General features: G+C 52.1%; 1 protein-coding gene across 6 annotated transcripts in view; it reads left to right on the top strand.

The window, feature by feature from the left end:
• Positions 1–17,025, top strand: part of PTPRE (protein tyrosine phosphatase receptor type E) — a 137,514-nt gene extending 120,489 nt beyond the window's left edge. For 2 of the 6 annotated variants that reach the window (XM_081074003.1, XM_081074000.1), the window contains 11 exons: positions 528–647; positions 2,154–2,317; positions 4,537–4,672; positions 4,943–5,092; positions 5,412–5,505; positions 6,580–6,656; positions 7,492–7,626; positions 8,834–8,959; positions 9,848–10,014; positions 11,000–11,135; positions 14,172–17,025. In XM_081074003.1, the coding sequence (XP_080930129.1) occupies positions 528–647; positions 2,154–2,317; positions 4,537–4,672; positions 4,943–5,092; positions 5,412–5,505; positions 6,580–6,656; positions 7,492–7,626; positions 8,834–8,959; positions 9,848–10,014; positions 11,000–11,135; positions 14,172–14,246 (1,380 nt within the window). In that variant the 3' untranslated portion in view covers positions 14,247–17,025. The remainder of the gene's footprint in view (positions 1–527; positions 648–2,153; positions 2,318–4,536; positions 4,673–4,942; positions 5,093–5,411; positions 5,506–6,579; positions 6,657–7,491; positions 7,627–8,833; positions 8,960–9,847; positions 10,015–10,999; positions 11,136–14,171) is intronic. The other 4 variants (XM_081073999.1, XM_081074001.1, XR_013994967.1 and 1 more) reach the window with 3 other exon arrangements.
• Positions 17,026–17,114: the final 89 nt, after the last annotated feature.

Here is a 17,114-nt window from a genome sequence, read left to right as displayed (position 1 = left end):
GCCCCGGTCTCCACCATCTGGGAGCTCGTGTTGGGGCCATTTGTCGTCCGGAGGGAGGAGGGTGCAGACAGCAGCCTCTGGAGCAATGAGCCCGTCCTCGTTAGAGAAAAGTGGGGAGCATGAAGGGGACCGCAGACTCATGGCCCTCAGCAGTGGACTGGCGGGAGGGATGCAAACCAAGTGTGTCCTCAGCGGGCTGAGCAGGACAGAACCAGCTGCTGAACCCCCTGGAAGTATCCGCAGAGCTGCTTTTGGTCAGGTTCCCAGCTCCGCAGGGAGTGGGCTGCACACGGTGATTCAATCAGCTTGTGGGGTGGTCTGGGGTGAGACGTCGTGGGCATCGCACTGGAAAGGGCCCCGTGATAGGCTCAGGGCAGCCCTTGACCAGTTGTGTGGCCTCAGTGTCCCCCTCCGAGAGCTGCAGGGCAGCCACCTGGAGTGTGGGGCCTGTGTCGCTGGCAGGGCCGGGGCCGTGAGGTGGCGGAAAGGCCCTCAGACTCCTGTTCCCGTGCACTTATTCCGTGTAGGAGAAGTGCTACCAGTACTGGCCAGACCAGGGCTGCTGGACCTACGGGAACGTCCGGGTGTGCGTGGAGGACTGTGTGGTCCTGGTGGACTACACCGTCCGGAAGTTCTGCATCCAGTCGGTGAGTGTCAGGAGTGCTGCACTGTCTGCAAAGGCCGCCCTGCAGAGTGCAGCGTCCAGACTGCATACGCGGCTGTGTTTGCTGACATGCAGAGCTCTGCGCCCCCCTCGCGCCTGCTCCCCCGTCCGCAGCACTGCAGGGACTCTTGCTGAGTGGGGGCTGAGGCCAGAGGACGTGCCAGGCGGGTGGGGGGCGGGCGTCAGTCAGCACAGGACGGAGTCTGCGAGGAGAACCAGAGGCGGCACACCAGGCCTCAGATCATGCTGGCTCCTGGCTCCCAGGGAGTCAGTCGGGGGGCACGGGGTGGGGGGCGTCCCCCTCAGCACACTGCCATTTCACACACCGGGATCATGAGGCAGAATTGTTTTGTAACAGTTTCAAAATGAGACCTGAAACTTCCTCATTATTTTTCACACTTACTGTTTCCTGTTACTTCTTCCCCAAAAGGTTTCAAGGCAGTCTTCCATAAAGATGCCTGTAGAGGAGGGAGATGAAGTAGAGATTTAGGAGATACAAAAAATTTAGCAAAAGCAGAAGGTTGTGTTATCAGGAATCAAAGGTGATTAGATCACAACATACGAGTCTGAGCTTTCTGGAAGCCGCAGCAGAAAAGGGAAGAAGATGAGCTTTGTCATTCTGGCTGTCCCCTGCGTGTCCCCTCCCACCCTCCCGACGCACACGCGTGCACACACACACTCACACACACACACTCACACACACACTCACATACTCACTCACAATCACACACACACACTCACACACAGTCACACACACACACTCACACTCACATACACACTCACAGTCACACACACACACTCACACACTCACATACACACTCACTCACAATCACACACACGCACTCACACACACACTCACACACACTCTCACACACACTCACACTCACACACACTCTCACACACACTCTCACACTCGCTCACACTCACACCCACACACACTCTCACACACACTCACACACTCACACACACACGCTCACACACACTGTATAACCTTCTGTGGTCTGGGGCAGAGGACCAAACTCCTGGGCTCTGGTGACAAAAGCTGAGGAAGGGCTGGGGAATCTCCTACCAGTGGGCCCATAGCATCATCTTTTCCCCACAAATTAAGACATTTTTGAGAGTGAAAGGGGGAGTTGTTGGTAATTGCCCAGGACCACAGGCAAAGAGGCACAGACCACCTACTTCCCAGTGGGGCCCATGAGTCCTGGGCCAGCTTGAGGGCCCTGTCTGGCCGCCTGGGGCCTGCCTGGCGTGGCCTGGGACAGGTGTCCTAGAGTCCGCTCCGCTGCCGCCCCACCCCATGCAGCCAGGCTGCGTGTCCAGAGCCAGCATAGGCTTCTGACTCTCCTGCGTGGAACGTCCTGCCACTACTGATGGGCCCCTCCCCACACACATGCCCGCGGCTGCCAAGGCCTGGAGGGCAGGGGAGCCCGAGGGAGAGGTTGGGGGATGGGGAGGGGCTGCCCCTCTAGCACCTGTGTCCCCACAGCAGCTCCCTGAGGGCTGCAAAGCCCCGCGGCTGGTCTCCCAGCTCCACTTCACCAGCTGGCCTGACTTCGGAGTGCCTTTCACCCCCATCGGGATGCTCAAGTTCCTGAAAAAAGTGAAGACGCTCAACCCCACCCACGCCGGGCCCATAGTGGTCCACTGCAGGTATGTCTGGGCCCCCAGGGCCAGCCGTGGTGGGAGGACTCGGCCGCTCACGGGAAAATGACTAGTGGGCCGATATCGGGGTGAGCAGAGGGGCTGGTGGGTGACGTGACTACAGTCCCACAGTTATGAGGTGGCCACCCGGAGACTCTCAGGATGATATCTGGAGGGACGTGCCGCACCCCCACCCCACACATTTTGTGGTAGCAGAGCCCTTTCTTCAATGGTATGTGAGGGGGAACCCCAATATCTCAAACAGACAAAAGCCGAGAGGCCCGAGTGTGTGGTGGCAGTGGGCTCAGGATGGTCCCCGTGGCCTCTCCGTCATCACCTCCGGGGACCCCCAGGCCATCCCCAGCAACAGAGATGGAGACTGCTTCCACAAAGAGCTCCGCAAGTCTTTCTAGAAGAGTGCATGAGGCTCCGAGGGGGTGGGTGTGTGGCCAGGAGAGAGCCAGGCAGGCAGGGTGTGCTGGAGACCTGGTCTGCCCTCCACGCCGCCCCCCGCCCCAGGCTCAGCTTCCCTGTCTGTAATGGGAAGGACAACCTTGGAGGGGTGTGGGTCGGGTATCTGGGGTGGCTTTGCACCCATGTAAGTGGCAGCTGCTGCTGTGATAGTTCCTTAGGTTGTGGAAAAGTGGGTTTCAACAGGCCCACAGGGAAAGACCACCTGAGCATGGACTTTTCATGGGGGAACCAACAGGGTCCCTTTCCCAGCTGCCAAGTGGCCTCCTCTTACACCTCCCACGTGCACCCTGGGCAAGAACAGAGGGGTCTGGTAAACACCTCATGGCCCTCACAACCTTCCAGTCAGTTCTTTTCTGGCCTCCTTCACACACCTGGTGGTTAGAGCATCTTTACCTGGCTCTGCGCCTGAGGGTTTTCTCTTACTTAGTAAAGAACTAAGAGTCCTTAGAGGGCCTCCCGTATTTCACATGCTCTCCCCATGAGAGCGGAGCAGAGGGGGCGTCCATCCAGGGGGGTCTCCACTGTCTGTCCCAGCACCACTTGGGAGACTATAGAAAGAGCTGTAGTGGGGGACTCATTCATTACGTTGTGAGCCTTTTGTTTAAAAGGTCTCGTTCCTTCCTCTGTTACAAGAGGTCCATGCAGCCGGGGCTGAGGGAGGAAGCCCAGCTCAGCCACGGGCAGTTCTAGCCCACCCCACACATAGAGGCTGCGCCGTTAGGGCTTTACTCGTTCAAGGAGTGTTTGCTGAGCGCATCTGCGTGCCTGCTGAGTCCTGGGTGTCAGCGAGGCCAGTGTGGACGGTCGGCACCACCTGGTAGAGATCCAGACGAGATCAAGATGGGGAGTCTGAGGGCGGGGAAGGGGACAGGGACTATGTTGGGAGGGAGGGAAACCCAAACCCAGGAATCAATTCAGGGCAGCTTCCCAAGGGAGACCTGTCAGCAGACACCCTGAGCTAACCACCAGCCAGTGTCAGCCCGGGGTGAGCGTAGGATGCCAGAGGGAGTGGCCTGGTACCTCCCATTGGCATGACCTCGACTCAAGGGCCAGCAGACCCAGCCTCTGGGGCCTCTTTTCTTGTGAAGAACCTGGAAAAGCCGTTATCTAGTGTGACAGATTTTTTAAAAATCCAATTACACAAGTGCTAACGAGAAGACAACATTTGGTAATAGAGGAAACATCCGTACAACCTTACAAGGCTCACTACAACTCCTTTTTTAAATTAAGTTTATTGGGGTGACATTGGTTAATAACGTGTAATTCTCAGGTGCACAAGATGATAATCCGACGTCTGTGTACTCTAGTGCCTGCTCCCACCCGCAGTCTAGTTTCCTTCTGTCACTATACTTGACCCCCTTTACGGACGTCATCCTCCCCCATCCCCCTCCCCTCTGGTGGCCACCATTCCGTTGTCTGTGTCTATGAGTTTGTTTTTGTTTGTTTTAGTACTTCATTTGTTACTTTTTGTTTCATGTTGCGCTTATGAGTAACTCGTTTTGATATGGCTTTAACAAAGTGTCTACTAGTTAAAGGAACTTAATCACGTTACTAAGATTGCAGCACCCTCTGGTGGCCTCACCATACATTTGCTCTTTATTAACCCCCCCCAAAAAAAATTTTCAAAGGTTGCTTCAAGTGATGAGGTGTCAGTCTCCCAGTTAAGGGTGGGCCTGTCCCTCTGTCCTCGTGTGCTGGCATATCTTTTGCTTTGGGGGGATGTGATTCACGATGTGGCATCTTTGTCCCCGCAGTGCGGGCGTGGGCCGCACGGGCACCTTCATCGTCATCGATGCCATGATGGACATGATGCATGCAGAGCAGAAGGTGGACGTCTTCGAGTTCGTGTCAAGAATCCGCGGTCAGCGTCCTCAGATGGTTCAGACAGATGTGAGTGACACCTCCCCTGGTCCCCACCCTCGTCCTGGTGTGTGCAGGACGGTGCCTGGGGAAGAATGTCCTCCCTGATGCCAGCTGTTATGTGATCTTTACTCAAGGCCATGTACGGTCACTGTAAATGGCCATGAATCTGAATTTTGCCCCCAAACAAAAAGAGGAGGAGCCCCGGCCCCCACCAGCACCACCTGGGAGGTGCTGAGCCCTCAGCGGCCAGAAGCTGCCGGGCTCACTGGAGGGTGCGGGGTTCCCCTGTGCCCACAGATGCAGTACACGTTCATTTACCAAGCCTTACTGGAGTTCTACCTCTACGGGGACACCGAGCTGGACGTGTGCTCCCTGGAAAAGCACCTGCAGACGCTGCAGAGCACCACCACCCACATGGAGAAGATCGGGCTGGAGAGGGAGTTCAGGGTGAGTATCCACTGCCTTTCAAGGAAGACAGGCCACCTGGAAATGGAGCTGCTTAACATTGCCTCCCCTCTTCACTGACCCAGAGAAAGCAGGGCAGCTGTCCCTTCCTGGACTCCTGAGGGAGGAAGAACCGGGGCTTTCAGAGCTCAGCTGCAGCCCCGGGGGGAATGTGTCCTGCATACATTTTATTTCCCAAGATCCAGAAACTGCCTGGAGAGGGCGGCAGATGCTGCCTTTAGTGGGCAGTAGTGGGAGGAGGCTGAGGGGTTTGCTCGGGCGCTTCAGCTCTCTCACTGCGTGGCTGTGTCCTTGGCTGCAGAAACTGACGAATGTGCGGATCATGAAGGAGAACATGAGGACGGGCAACTTGCCGGCGAACATGAAGAAGGCCAGGGTCATTCAGATCATCCCGTGTAAGGCGGCCCCGCGGGGCGGGCGGGGTCCCTGATTGTTCACAGATCTCCCACCTCTGTGAACCAGCAGGGCACCCTCTGGGCTCAGGGCTCCTGGGGGCTCTGCCAAGCACCGCAGAGAACGCCCATCTATGAAGCAATGAGTGACCCAGACGGTCCCGTGTTTGTCAGGCGGGCAGCTTGTGACAGACTCAGAGGTGGAGAGGGGGGACTTCCTGGGAGCGGGGAGAGTTGCTTCAGGCATGACTCGGGCCTACGGATTCCAAATTTCATTCAGTCCTCCCCGAAGCCTGGGTACCCCCTCACACAGAGGTGCGGTTGCAGCCCGGGCCGGGCAGCAGGGCCTGAAGGAACTTAGCTGAGACCTTCCAGGGAAAGGCCTTGGGGTGGGCAAGAACTGAGCAGGCCTGCCAGATCTCGGGTAGGAGAGGGCCACCCGGCCAGGCAGAGCCTGGGAGGAGTGGGTGCCTGCCTGCAGTGAGAATTGGGGGCTTGGGGGACTCACACAGTGGGAAAGAAAGACCAAGGAATGGAGTCCCCCGTGATCAGAGAAACCATGGAGGGGAGGGCCCGCCTTGAGGAGGAGATGGAGTGCCTCATTCCAGACATCTCGAAGGACTGACAGGCCGCGACATCAGCACATGCCGAGACTTGCTTTGGAGGCCACACTGTGCGTAGAAAGTGTGTGGGGACTGTCTTTGCAAAGACTTCCTCAGCCTCAGACCCGGGCTCTTTGTGGCCGGGATGTCCCCTGACTGGCTACTCTGGGCTGCCAGCCTGGGGACCTCATAACTTTTACTCCTGACATGTAGTATTTGTAACGCTTACATTTTGGTAAGATGTACTCCAATTCATGACAAATGGAAATGACTTTATTGTCATAGTTTTCCTGACAATACACAATTTCTTGGGACCATGTTAATTCACCTCTTTGATGGAGTGAACCTTCCAAGGGGTTGACCTCACTTAGTGATTTTATCAGTAAGTTTTCTGTTTCGGAAGTTAGCAGCAGCAAATGGAAGTCTGCAGGCAGGATGGCATTTGCACTAACTAAAGGATCATTCTGCTTTGCAGATGACTTCAATCGCGTGATCCTTTCCATGAAAAGGGGGCAAGAATACACAGACTACATCAACGCCTCCTTTATCGACGTGAGTGGGCCTGGCAGGGTGGTGCTTGGTGAGGACAGCTGTGTCCTTCATCATAGACTCCTGATTCACTTCTGCTTTCACAATCAGAAAGGGTCGATAATGCCTCCAGAAACCCAAACCATTTCATTAGCAGAATTACTTGCTTAAAAAAAAAAAAAAAGAATAATGAACTTTAGAAATAGGAGAGAGACATACTGCCAAGTAATTTGCCTGTTTTTCTTGTTGCTGTGTTTTCTTTCTGCCTTTAATGTCCAGTGGCTTTTCCTTTACATTTGTTTAGTACCAGTTACATGTCAGTGCTTCCATTTGCTTTCTCTCTCATGCTGTTTATAACACATTCCCGCAGGACAATATGACTTTGTGTTCAGAGTATGCAGTCCAAAGGCTGTCTTCAGTTAGCTGAAGAGTGGGCCGGAGTGAATATTGCAGCTGAGCGTGTTAGAATTGCTGTTTGCAGATGAGGAAACTGTGCCACAGGTCCCGTGGGCCCAGTGGAGGAACTGGGATTTGAACCCACTTCCTCTGACTACGCCCAGGGTTCTTTGCAGCACCACGTTGTTAGATGAGCTGTAATACACAGAGACATGTTAGAATCAAAGCTGCCAGGTGCGTTCCCAGGTGGCTGCAAGCGAGTGGTGATTCATAATCCCCACTGAAGTGACCTCAAGCTGAGGTGTCTAGCTTCCAGACACAGTGGGCGTCTGGTGGGTGTGTGTGTACTGTGCCCCCTGGGGAGCGTTTTCCCTCGTCAGGCCCCAGCTGTCCTCAGCTTCCCGATGTCACATAGGGGAGCTAGGGAGGAAGTCAGCCTCTCACCTCTGCTCCCCATTTGCAGGGCTACCGGCAGAAGGACTATTTCATCGCCACGCAGGGGCCCCTGGCACACACAGTGGAGGACTTCTGGAGAATGGTCTGGGAGTGGAAGTGCCACACGATCGTGATGCTGACGGAGATTCAGGAGAGAGAGCAGGTGAGGGCGCGGCCCAGCCGGGCACCAGGGGCGGTGGGCGCGCCGAGGTCCCGCGGCCTGATGCGGCCATAGCGGGTCACGGCCAGGTCTCGCCTGCTGTCAGCACAGCACTGAGCTGAGACAGGTCGGGATGCAAAAGGCTTCATTTCATCCTTTCTTTCTTATTCTTAGCCCACATTTTATGGAACCTCCTTCCATCATTTTGTGTGTGCCACAAATACAAATTCGATCACAACCTACTGAAGAAAAAGACATTGATTCACTTTTCCCAGGACGTAAACAGAGGCGTTGACGTGTGTACCTCACTGATATTGTCCTGGTCGAACTGGATGAGTTAAACGTCCCTCTTTTTTCCCAGCGACCTTCCCATGGCCTTCTCGTATTATATGTATTTAATAATATAATAAGTACTCAGGAGCCCTCCATCCAACTGAAAAACCAAACTTTTGTCAATAACGTACATCTGGGTAGGTGCTCCCTCAAGATGTAACCATGACCCTGAGTTTGTGCTTTGATTTCTCTCCTTTGATGTCTGCTTTATTAAGACATAATTCACATACCATACAATTCATCTTTTTAAATGATGCAATTCAGTGGTTTAGTGCATTCACAGAATTATGCAACGTCACTGCTAATTCCAGATCATTTCCATCATCCCAAAAAGAAACCCCAAACCAAGAACAATCACTCCCCATTCCTTCCTCCCCCGAGCCCCTGCAACCATGAACTACTTTCTGACCCTGTAGATTTGCCTGTTCTGGACGTTTCATATAAATGGAATCACACAGTATGGTACATCTTTTAGATTGAGTTCTTCCACTTAGCATGTTTTCAAGGTTCAACCATACTGTAACATGAATAAGGTCTTCATTCATATCAGCCATGGTAGGGTGTGAGCGAAGGGCCCAGTTTCATTTTTTCAACATAGAAAACCAATTTTTCCAGCTCCATGTATTGAATAATCTCTCCTTTCTGTCAGGTCACTTCTGTCCTGTATCAAAGTTCCAAATACACACACCTGTTTCTGGACTCTATTCTGTTCGCTTGGTCAGCAAGCCTTAATGGGCATTCGTATTTGTATTCATGTTGTTTTCTTGGTCAGATGAAATACGTTAAATGGTTTGAGAGCAATTCTGCGTCATATAGTTTCAACTGCTGGCAGCAAATTATTTATTACAAGACTTAAAATTTTATTTTATCCCCCCAGGATAAATGCTACCAGTATTGGCCAACGGAGGGCTCAGTGACTCATGGAGACATAACGATTGAAATAAAGAGCGATACCCTTTCTGAGGCCATCAGTATACGAGACTTCCTGGTCACTTCCAATCAGGTATTGTGGCCGTAGCGCTTTACACTGCGGACAGAGCACGTGCAGCCGCCCCTTGGGTCCTGCTCGTCCTCCCACCAGAAGATCCTGCCCCTCTGGCCCTTCCCCGAGCCCCACGTTAGCACCAGTGATCAGTGTGGCGAACAGGGAGCCATGTTATCAAGGGGCCGACCGCCTGTAAAATTGGGACCTCCAAGGGCACACCTGTCTCCTGCTGGCGGACAAGTGTGGGGGGCAGAGTGGCCAAGGCCAAGAGGCCACAGCCACTTCCGCCCACTCCCCACTCAGGAGAAATGAGGGTAGCTGGGGCAGGAGGCACAGAGGCTCTCAGCCAGGTGTGCTTTCAGATGCCCCGGCAGTCCCTGGTCCCCACTGGTCCTGGGCTCGGCTCCCTGGCAAAGCATGGGCGCTCTGAGGGTCAGTCCCGGGTAAGGTGACTCGTCCATGGGACTTGGTTCTGAGCTCGGTCAGCACAGCAGAAACCCCGCTTTCCCAAAGATGTCGTCTCCTCCACTCCAGTCGCAGAATGACCCAAGGCCACTAGACTCAAAACTGCTCATCTTGAGCTTTGAAGGGACATGTGAGGTACCGGCTTTTTAGGAAAGAGGTGGTCCTGTTCTCTCAAGTAAAGCTGCTAGGGGCCTGGGAGGGCCTGGGGGGAGCTGGAGAAGGAAACACTGCCAGCCTCTCCTTTGGTGTGACCACAGCTTCCAGACAGCCTGACCAGGCCTCTCAGGCAGCTGCCTGGGGGCTTTGCCAAGGGCAGAAGGCCCCAGGGAGCTCCACACCTTGTCCTGAGTCTCTGGGCGGGCAGGCGTCCCTGGGGCCGGTTTCTGGGAGGACTGGGGGTGGGACGCGGCAGCACTGAGACACCCTGCCCCGCCCGTGCAGCCCCTGGCCCACCAGGAGGAGCAGACCCGCGTGGTGCGCCAGTTCCACTTCCACGGCTGGCCGGAGGTCGGGACCCCGGCGGAGGGCAAAGGCATGATCGACCTCATCGCGGCCGTGCAGAAGCAGCAACAGCAGACGGGCAACCACCCCATCACCGTGCACTGCAGGTGAGCGGCCCCTGCAGGCGGCCTCGCATGCCGGCCACGTGGCTGCTCCCAGCCCGGAAGGTCCCGGCTTGGACCTGCTCTGACACACCTCGTACGCAACTGTACATGCATGCATAAATGTCATCGTACGTGCAAATGCGTTTTGGTGGGAGGAGTTAGGAAGTCATTCCAACACGCATTTCCTTGTGCTTTTTAAATCATAAAAAAAAGAATCACCATTCTTGGCTGGGACAAACGCACTTTTGAACTTTAAGGTACTTGTGTTCATTTTGAAAGATTGTTCTGGCTCTGCCTGAAGTCCCTCCTCTCGCGACCTCTGTCCTGGGCCTGAGGAAATGGGTTAGTGCTGCTGACGTCAGCACCTGGGAGGGCTCCGGGCCTGCGAGTCCCCTGGGCGCACTTCTGGCCTGGCCAGCACGGGGAGCAGACGCCTCGGGTTTTCAGTCCCTGGTGCGCCTGTGTCACTTAGAACAAACCAGTGATGAGTTCCTTTGTGTTCTGCCTCCAAAACCCAGCCTGAGTGTAGAACGAGTTGGCACCAAAGATACCCAGGTGAAGAGGTCCACAGAGGAGACCCGGGGACCAGGTCTGCAGGGCCAGTGGCCTTGGAGTCAACCTCCTTGCCTCTCCTTAGACCTGAACCGGGAGGTTTGCATTTCTAACAGGTCCCCAGGCAGTGGCGATGCTGCTAGTCGGGGGCCGCGCTCTGAGAACCGGGGTACACCAGGAAGATGGAAAATGGTTACAGTAGGTCCTGATCCCACTCAGGAGATACCTGTCTGCGGTGACTGGCGAGTGTTTTAGGAGCTTTACGTTGCTGCCTCTTGGTCAAAAGCTAAGCTGCGTGTAAACGTGTAAATGATGGTTAAGAATCCCAGGTGCGACCACCAGCATGGTGCTTCAGGGCAATGTGCTGGCGTTGGTGCAGGCGCCTGATTCCATCCCCACCGGCCAGTCGCTTCTCTAAGCCCCCTTTTCTCCACAGCGCTGGAGCAGGCCGAACAGGTACCTTCATAGCTCTCAGCAACATTCTGGAACGAGTCAAAGCAGAGGGGCTTTTAGACGTGTTCCAAGCGGTGAAGAGCTTACGACTTCAGAGGCCACACATGGTGCAAACCGTGGTAAGAAACGGACTGCTTAGGATGAGTCGAGAATTATTTCACGTTGCATTTGATGTCTGTTTTATTAGAGGTACATGGGGAGGGAGGGACATAAATCCCCAAGGAAAAGAGCTAACTGGAATTTTTCACAGTAAAGCTTTACAGACGCCCTTCCTTCCTTGAGTCTGGCTGGGGTCTGTCCCCTGGGCAGGACGCAGGAGGAGGGGCTCTGTTGTGATTTTCAATTACTAAGAGCCTTTGGACAGACACTGACAGTATGCCACAGTGAACTGTTTTACCAGATTCCGACGTACATGAAAAGGGGCTGTTATCAAGTTCAAAAGCACCACTGACGTTCACGATCCTGGTCCTCGTGATTCTCTCACCCTATTCCTTTTGGACTGTTTTTACTTTCTGGGTCTCACTCAACCTCCAGATACTGTCAGGGGCGGGGAGTGGGGGGCAGGTAAAGAATTCACATAATGCACAGTTGGCCCTCACATTCTCTTTCTTTCCGTGGTGAAAACACACGCTTTCTGGTTTTCAGAAGAGACGCCTCCTCCCCAAACTTGACAGTTGTGCACCAGCAAGTGTAATTGTAAAGACTTACAATTCCGCGTTTCCCCCAAGGCTTCCTGTCTTCACTTGCCCACCCCCCTACTCCATCCCTCTCACCCTCCCCACTAACAGGATTCTGACTCAGGAAGGCATAGAATGGTAGAAGGAAGGCCCTTCCACCACCTCCTCATCATGGGGGAAGCACAGAGGCCAGAATCAGCAAGGTGTCCCCCCAGTTGGCCAAGCTGCCCCTCAAACCAATTAAGCAATCTCTGGAGGCAGGGCCAGGCGTCAGCATATGTAAAGCCCCCTGGGGGGTCCCAAAGTGAACAGAGGTTTGAAGCCACCGGGTTAGAAGGAAACTGGGTGCCTGCTGGCTCCCCCTCACCCCACACCCCCTCCTCAGGCTGTGACTGTGAAGGTAACCTGGAGAGGTGAGTGGGTAGGAATGGGAGGAAATTGTGCCCAGGACCCTTCCACTCTCCACAGAGCCCCCCCCCCCAGTACGCATGCTCCTCTCCTTCCTGCGGGGGCTCTGGTAGGTGCTAGAGAGGGTCCCTAATTCATTCTGGTGCTTAGTCTGCCTCCTGATGGCTGCTGCCTCCTAGGGGCATCACCAGGCAGACCATTCCACGGAAGATAGGGAAGATTTGTCCAGATCACAGTAATAATAATTAATATAAAATGCAACCCACCCCCCTTGAGTCGAAAATCAGTTTTTAATTATGAGTCAGACTCTTCAGTTTCTTTCCTGACTGTTTCTAAGTCCACTGCGGGCCCCTCCCCCAGGCAGAGCCATTAGATTTAGTGCGGCCAGGCCAGCGGTTAAGTATGAAAGACGAGCCGTGGGGTCCTCTGATGCTTGCTTCGGGCTGTCATCCCAGCATCGTGGTTGGACCCCCTCATGGCTCTGTGAACTTGGACCAGCTCCTTCCTCTTTCTGGACTTCAGTTCCTTACCTGTGGGGTGATGGCACCTGCTTTAGAGAAGCTGTGCAAATTGGCTTTGACTATGTCAGGAACCCCCAGCCCCAGCACCCGGGCCAAGCAGCTCCCTGACCCGCAGCGGCAAAGAGCATCTCTCCTCTGAATACAAGCGCCTCCTTGGTTGTTAGGGGTGCTCTCTGCTCTCTCCTAAATCACCTGATCTGGCGGGTATCGCGTAGCTTCAGGAGCATGGAGCTCCGAGCGCCCTTCTGTCTCCAATCTGCTCTTTCTGACTGTGGCTTCTGCTGGTCCCCTCACTGGACGGCTGCCCACAGGTGTCTCTCCTGGCTCAGGTCTGTGCTCTCTGGTCTGGTGATGCAGTCGGACGGCATTTGGAACCTGACTTTAAAAGCGAGCGCCTTAGCCTAATGCGTAGCATAGAATGAGCAGCGAGTGAGTCAACAAATGAAGGCCAGGGTCTCCATTTTATAATCACCACTGTCTCACTGTGTGCGGTCGGCGGCTGTGCCGCCAGGGGCTCCACGCGCACCTTCCTCGTTTGGTCCTCACCATATCCTTGTGTCTGCTCCGTTCATGAGGAACTTTCTGCCGTCAGCCACACGTGGGATAGGTGTCATCTGCCCAAGACCCTAAGTGTCCCATGTGGGACGGGTGTCACCTGCCCAAGACCCTAAGTGTCTCATGTGGGACGGGTGTCACCTGCCCAAGACCCTAAGTGTCTCATGTGGGACGGGTGTCACCTGCCCAAGACCCTAAGTGTCTCATGTGGGACGGGTGTCACCTGCCCAAGACCCTAAGTGTCCCATGTGGGACGAGTGTCACCTGCCCAAGACCCTAAGTGTCCCATGTGGGACGGGTGTCACCTGCCCAAGACCCTAAGTGTCCCATGTGGGACGGGTGTCACCTGCCCAAGACCCTAAGTGTCCCATGTGGGACGGGTGTCACCTGCCCAAGACCCTAAGTGTCCCATGTGGGACGGGTGTCACCTGCCCAAGACCCTAAGTGTCCCATGTGGGACGGGTGTCACCTGCCCAATACCCTAAGTGTCCCATGTGGGATGGGTGTCACCTGCCCAAGACCCTAAGTGTCTCACGTGGGACGGGTGTCACCTGCCCAAGACCCTAAGTGTCAGAATGAGATTCAGACCCAGCCTATCTGCCTCCAGAGTCTCCAAGTTTATCATAACGAACATGTTATTACGTAACATTACCTGTGATGTTAAGTACTCTGAATTTTTTTTAGTTCAAAAATCGTTGTTTTCCAATTTAAATATGAAATCTAAAGACCTGTTACTCAGACTGTTTTAAAATACACTAAGACAAGCTGAAACTAAACATTGACATGTTCTGTGGGTGAAAACAGCTTTACTTGGAAATTTTCATATCATATGCCTAAAAACTAAGTTATGTAACAGTTTACATGCATGAGGGTGTACAGTGTTTTAGTAAATAGTCAGACTTTTTATGTCTTTTTTTGGAATGTTTTTCCTAATGAAATTATTCAAACGTTTTTTAAAACATCATTTTAATGTATTCTTGGTTTTCTTTTTCAGGAACAGTATGAATTCTGCTACAAAGTGGTACAAGATTTTATTGATATATTTTCTGATTATGCTAATTTCAAATGAAAATCTCTGCCTTAAAATATTTTTTAATTTAATGGTCAGTATATTTTGTACAAACCGTGTTAATTTATTTCACAGTTGACGTTAATATCCTTCCTAATTTCTTTGTATATATTTTGTTATGCTTTAAACGCCACCTGCTGTAAAGTTGTTACATCTTAAATACCCCTTTTAAAAACTGGGATTATGTATTAAGGTCAAATAATATCCCATAACATATATTTCTGCTAATATCAGTAAATATTTTAATTTTTCATTAGATTCATATCATTGAGTTTCACACATTAAGCACCTCTAAATGTTATAAATCTTAATATGCCAAATGTGCTTATGCAAAATACTAAACGTTCAATAGAAAACAGTTGAGGACTCAGAAATCAGCTGAAAATTTCCTTTCCTTACAGCCGTGACTTTACAGCCCTGAGCCCCAGTAGTGTCTTAAAGGCACACAATTGCTGAAGATACAATATAAATGGGGATTTTGTAACGTTCTCAGTCTCCACCCACATGGTTTATCTTTACATTTTAAAGATCAAAGAGGACTTTGCCGCCTGCATCCAGGTCTAGAACACATTAGAGTAGTTGGTGACTATATAGTGAGACTTAAAAATGCATTTAGTCAAGGTCTTGTTCCTGCCATCTTGGCTAGAGAAGAGGATATATAAAGGCTGGTGGTCTGGATGGCCCAAGGCCTTGGGGACAGCACAAGCCCCTGTGGGAGCTGCACTCCCTGGGCACCTGCTCAGGTAAAAGGCGCTGAGAATCAAACCGCCTGCGTTTCTCACTCTCCCCTCCCATTGGCCCACAGCTTCCGCGCTGCCCTGCGTGGCGGAGCTAGGCTAGAGACTCAGCCCCAGACCTCGCCCATGGCAAACGTTCAGATCACGCCAAAAGCCAGCCCCACAGAAGCCAGGAGCACACGCCTGGTGGACACGGCAGGACAACCACAGGCAAAGGTTTTCACCTTTCTGAGACGCATTTGGGTATTTAAAAATCTTTTGTAAAAGCTCAGATTGTTTGTAAGAAAAGAAATCTTAAAATCTAGATTTATAGTTTTTTAAAAGTCCCACTCCTCAATGTTTAATTTAAAAAAAAAGAAAGAAAGAATTCCTTAATCTGAAGGCTAACTTATTTTTGAATGGAAATACTACTGAGACCTTTGACACTGGGTAATTATGATCCAGATAAAATTGGCTTATAGGGTAAAAAAATGGTGTGGAGTGTCGAAGGTGGAAAAGTTTAATTTAGTAACAGTTTAATTTAGGCCATTAGGTACCTAGCAGATGAGCACAATATAAAAAAGATGTCTGATCTAACACTGAAAGCATTTTCCACGGGCTTTTTGGGTACAGTTTTTGCTTTTTAAGGGATAGTAAGGCCTTATGTGACATTTCCACTGGTAACTGATTGCACCCTCTTGTTACAGTTTCTCCTGAGTTCATTGCCAGTGAGCAGATTAGGCTAGGCTCTGATGAAAGGCTCACAGGTAACCAAGCTTCTACTGCACCCCTGAGCCCCACCCAAGGGCCAGAGGAGGTGCCCTGCTGGAAGGACAAAAGCACAACTCTGTGACCAAGTCATCGGCGCTAGCTGTGGCCCTGGGGTACACGCTGCTGAACGTGTCCCTCTGTCCTTGGTACAATGAGTACACACTTGGGTAGAAGAGGAAAATGGGGGGAGCTTTGCGAGACCTGCCAGTCGGCCCCATCTGCTTTCATTGTTAAAATCCCAAGCTTAAAGCCTTTCTTTGACTAAAGAAGAGAGAGAACAGAGCTTTTGTTCAGCGCCAACCCTAGAAATGGCTGGCTGGTTGTAATGAAAGCAACTAATCATGTATTTGAGGGGTCCAAGTTAAGGGGCATGGATTTGGGTCCAAACTTAAGAGCGTTAATCAGAATCCTCAGGCCCTTCAACTGGCATCTCGTGTATGGAGATGAGGGAGCCATCTCAGAATGCTCTGGAGAAAGTGCCCTATTGGTGTCTTCTTTTGTTCCCTTGGCCATCCCCCACCCTGTGTCCTCTGCAGGTGTCCTGGCACCTTCCAGTTTGGCCCTTCCAGTTCCAGAAACAAAGCAGAAGCCACTGTCCCTGGACACAGGTTCTCTTCCACAGGCGAGGACAGTGCTTGCCTTTCCTGGTGGCCGTTTGCAGCCTGATGGCCTCTGCCAAGGCCCCCCCTAACCGCACCCCCAGTTCCAACAGTCTTGGTGAGCTCTCGGGGAACTCACTCTCCTGTGGGTGCAACCTGGACCGTTGCTCTCTCCTTCGGGTCAGTCCATTGTACATACCCGGACAGCGTCTGCTGACACCATCATTCTTCCTTTCGCGTTTTTGTTGCATGCAGTTGCATTCAAATGCCAAATAGCGATCAGAAGTCTGCCACTCTGATCTACGTGCTTTCTCGGTCACTGTGTGACCCACTTAACTCTCTTTCCATGCGCTATTCGAATGAAGAATGCATACCAGTGTTTTAAAAGGTATTTTTATGTCTTTGGAAACTTTTTAAAAATGAGCCTGACACCTCTGTTTCTGCACTTGAGACATGCCCATGTTATTTTTTTAAATGACTGATACTTTGGTTTCACTAAGTCCTGTTTAATTTATGTGCAATCTTTCTAATACATGTATGTATTCCAGTTTCACCTATCGTATTTTCTTTTATTACATTTGTAATTTGATCTTGCTCTGATTACGATGCCAGTGAACATTGCTGAATGCTTTGTATATGCAGATTGCAAGATCTAACTTTCTGATGCCAGGATAAATCTTTACTTGACTCCCAGCCTGCGTCTCTCTCTTCAGTGAAATCTCTTCATTTTGTTTGTTCCTGTTCCTCAAGTTCTTTTAGACAAGATGTTCATTAGGAGATAA

This window comes from Rhinolophus hipposideros (genome assembly GCF_964194185.1).
Source record: "Rhinolophus hipposideros genome assembly, chromosome: 15".
Taxonomy (NCBI): Eukaryota; Metazoa; Chordata; class Mammalia; order Chiroptera; family Rhinolophidae; genus Rhinolophus; species Rhinolophus hipposideros.
The sequence above is the reverse complement of the archived record's forward strand: the minus strand, read 5'-3'. Positions and strand labels throughout refer to the sequence as shown.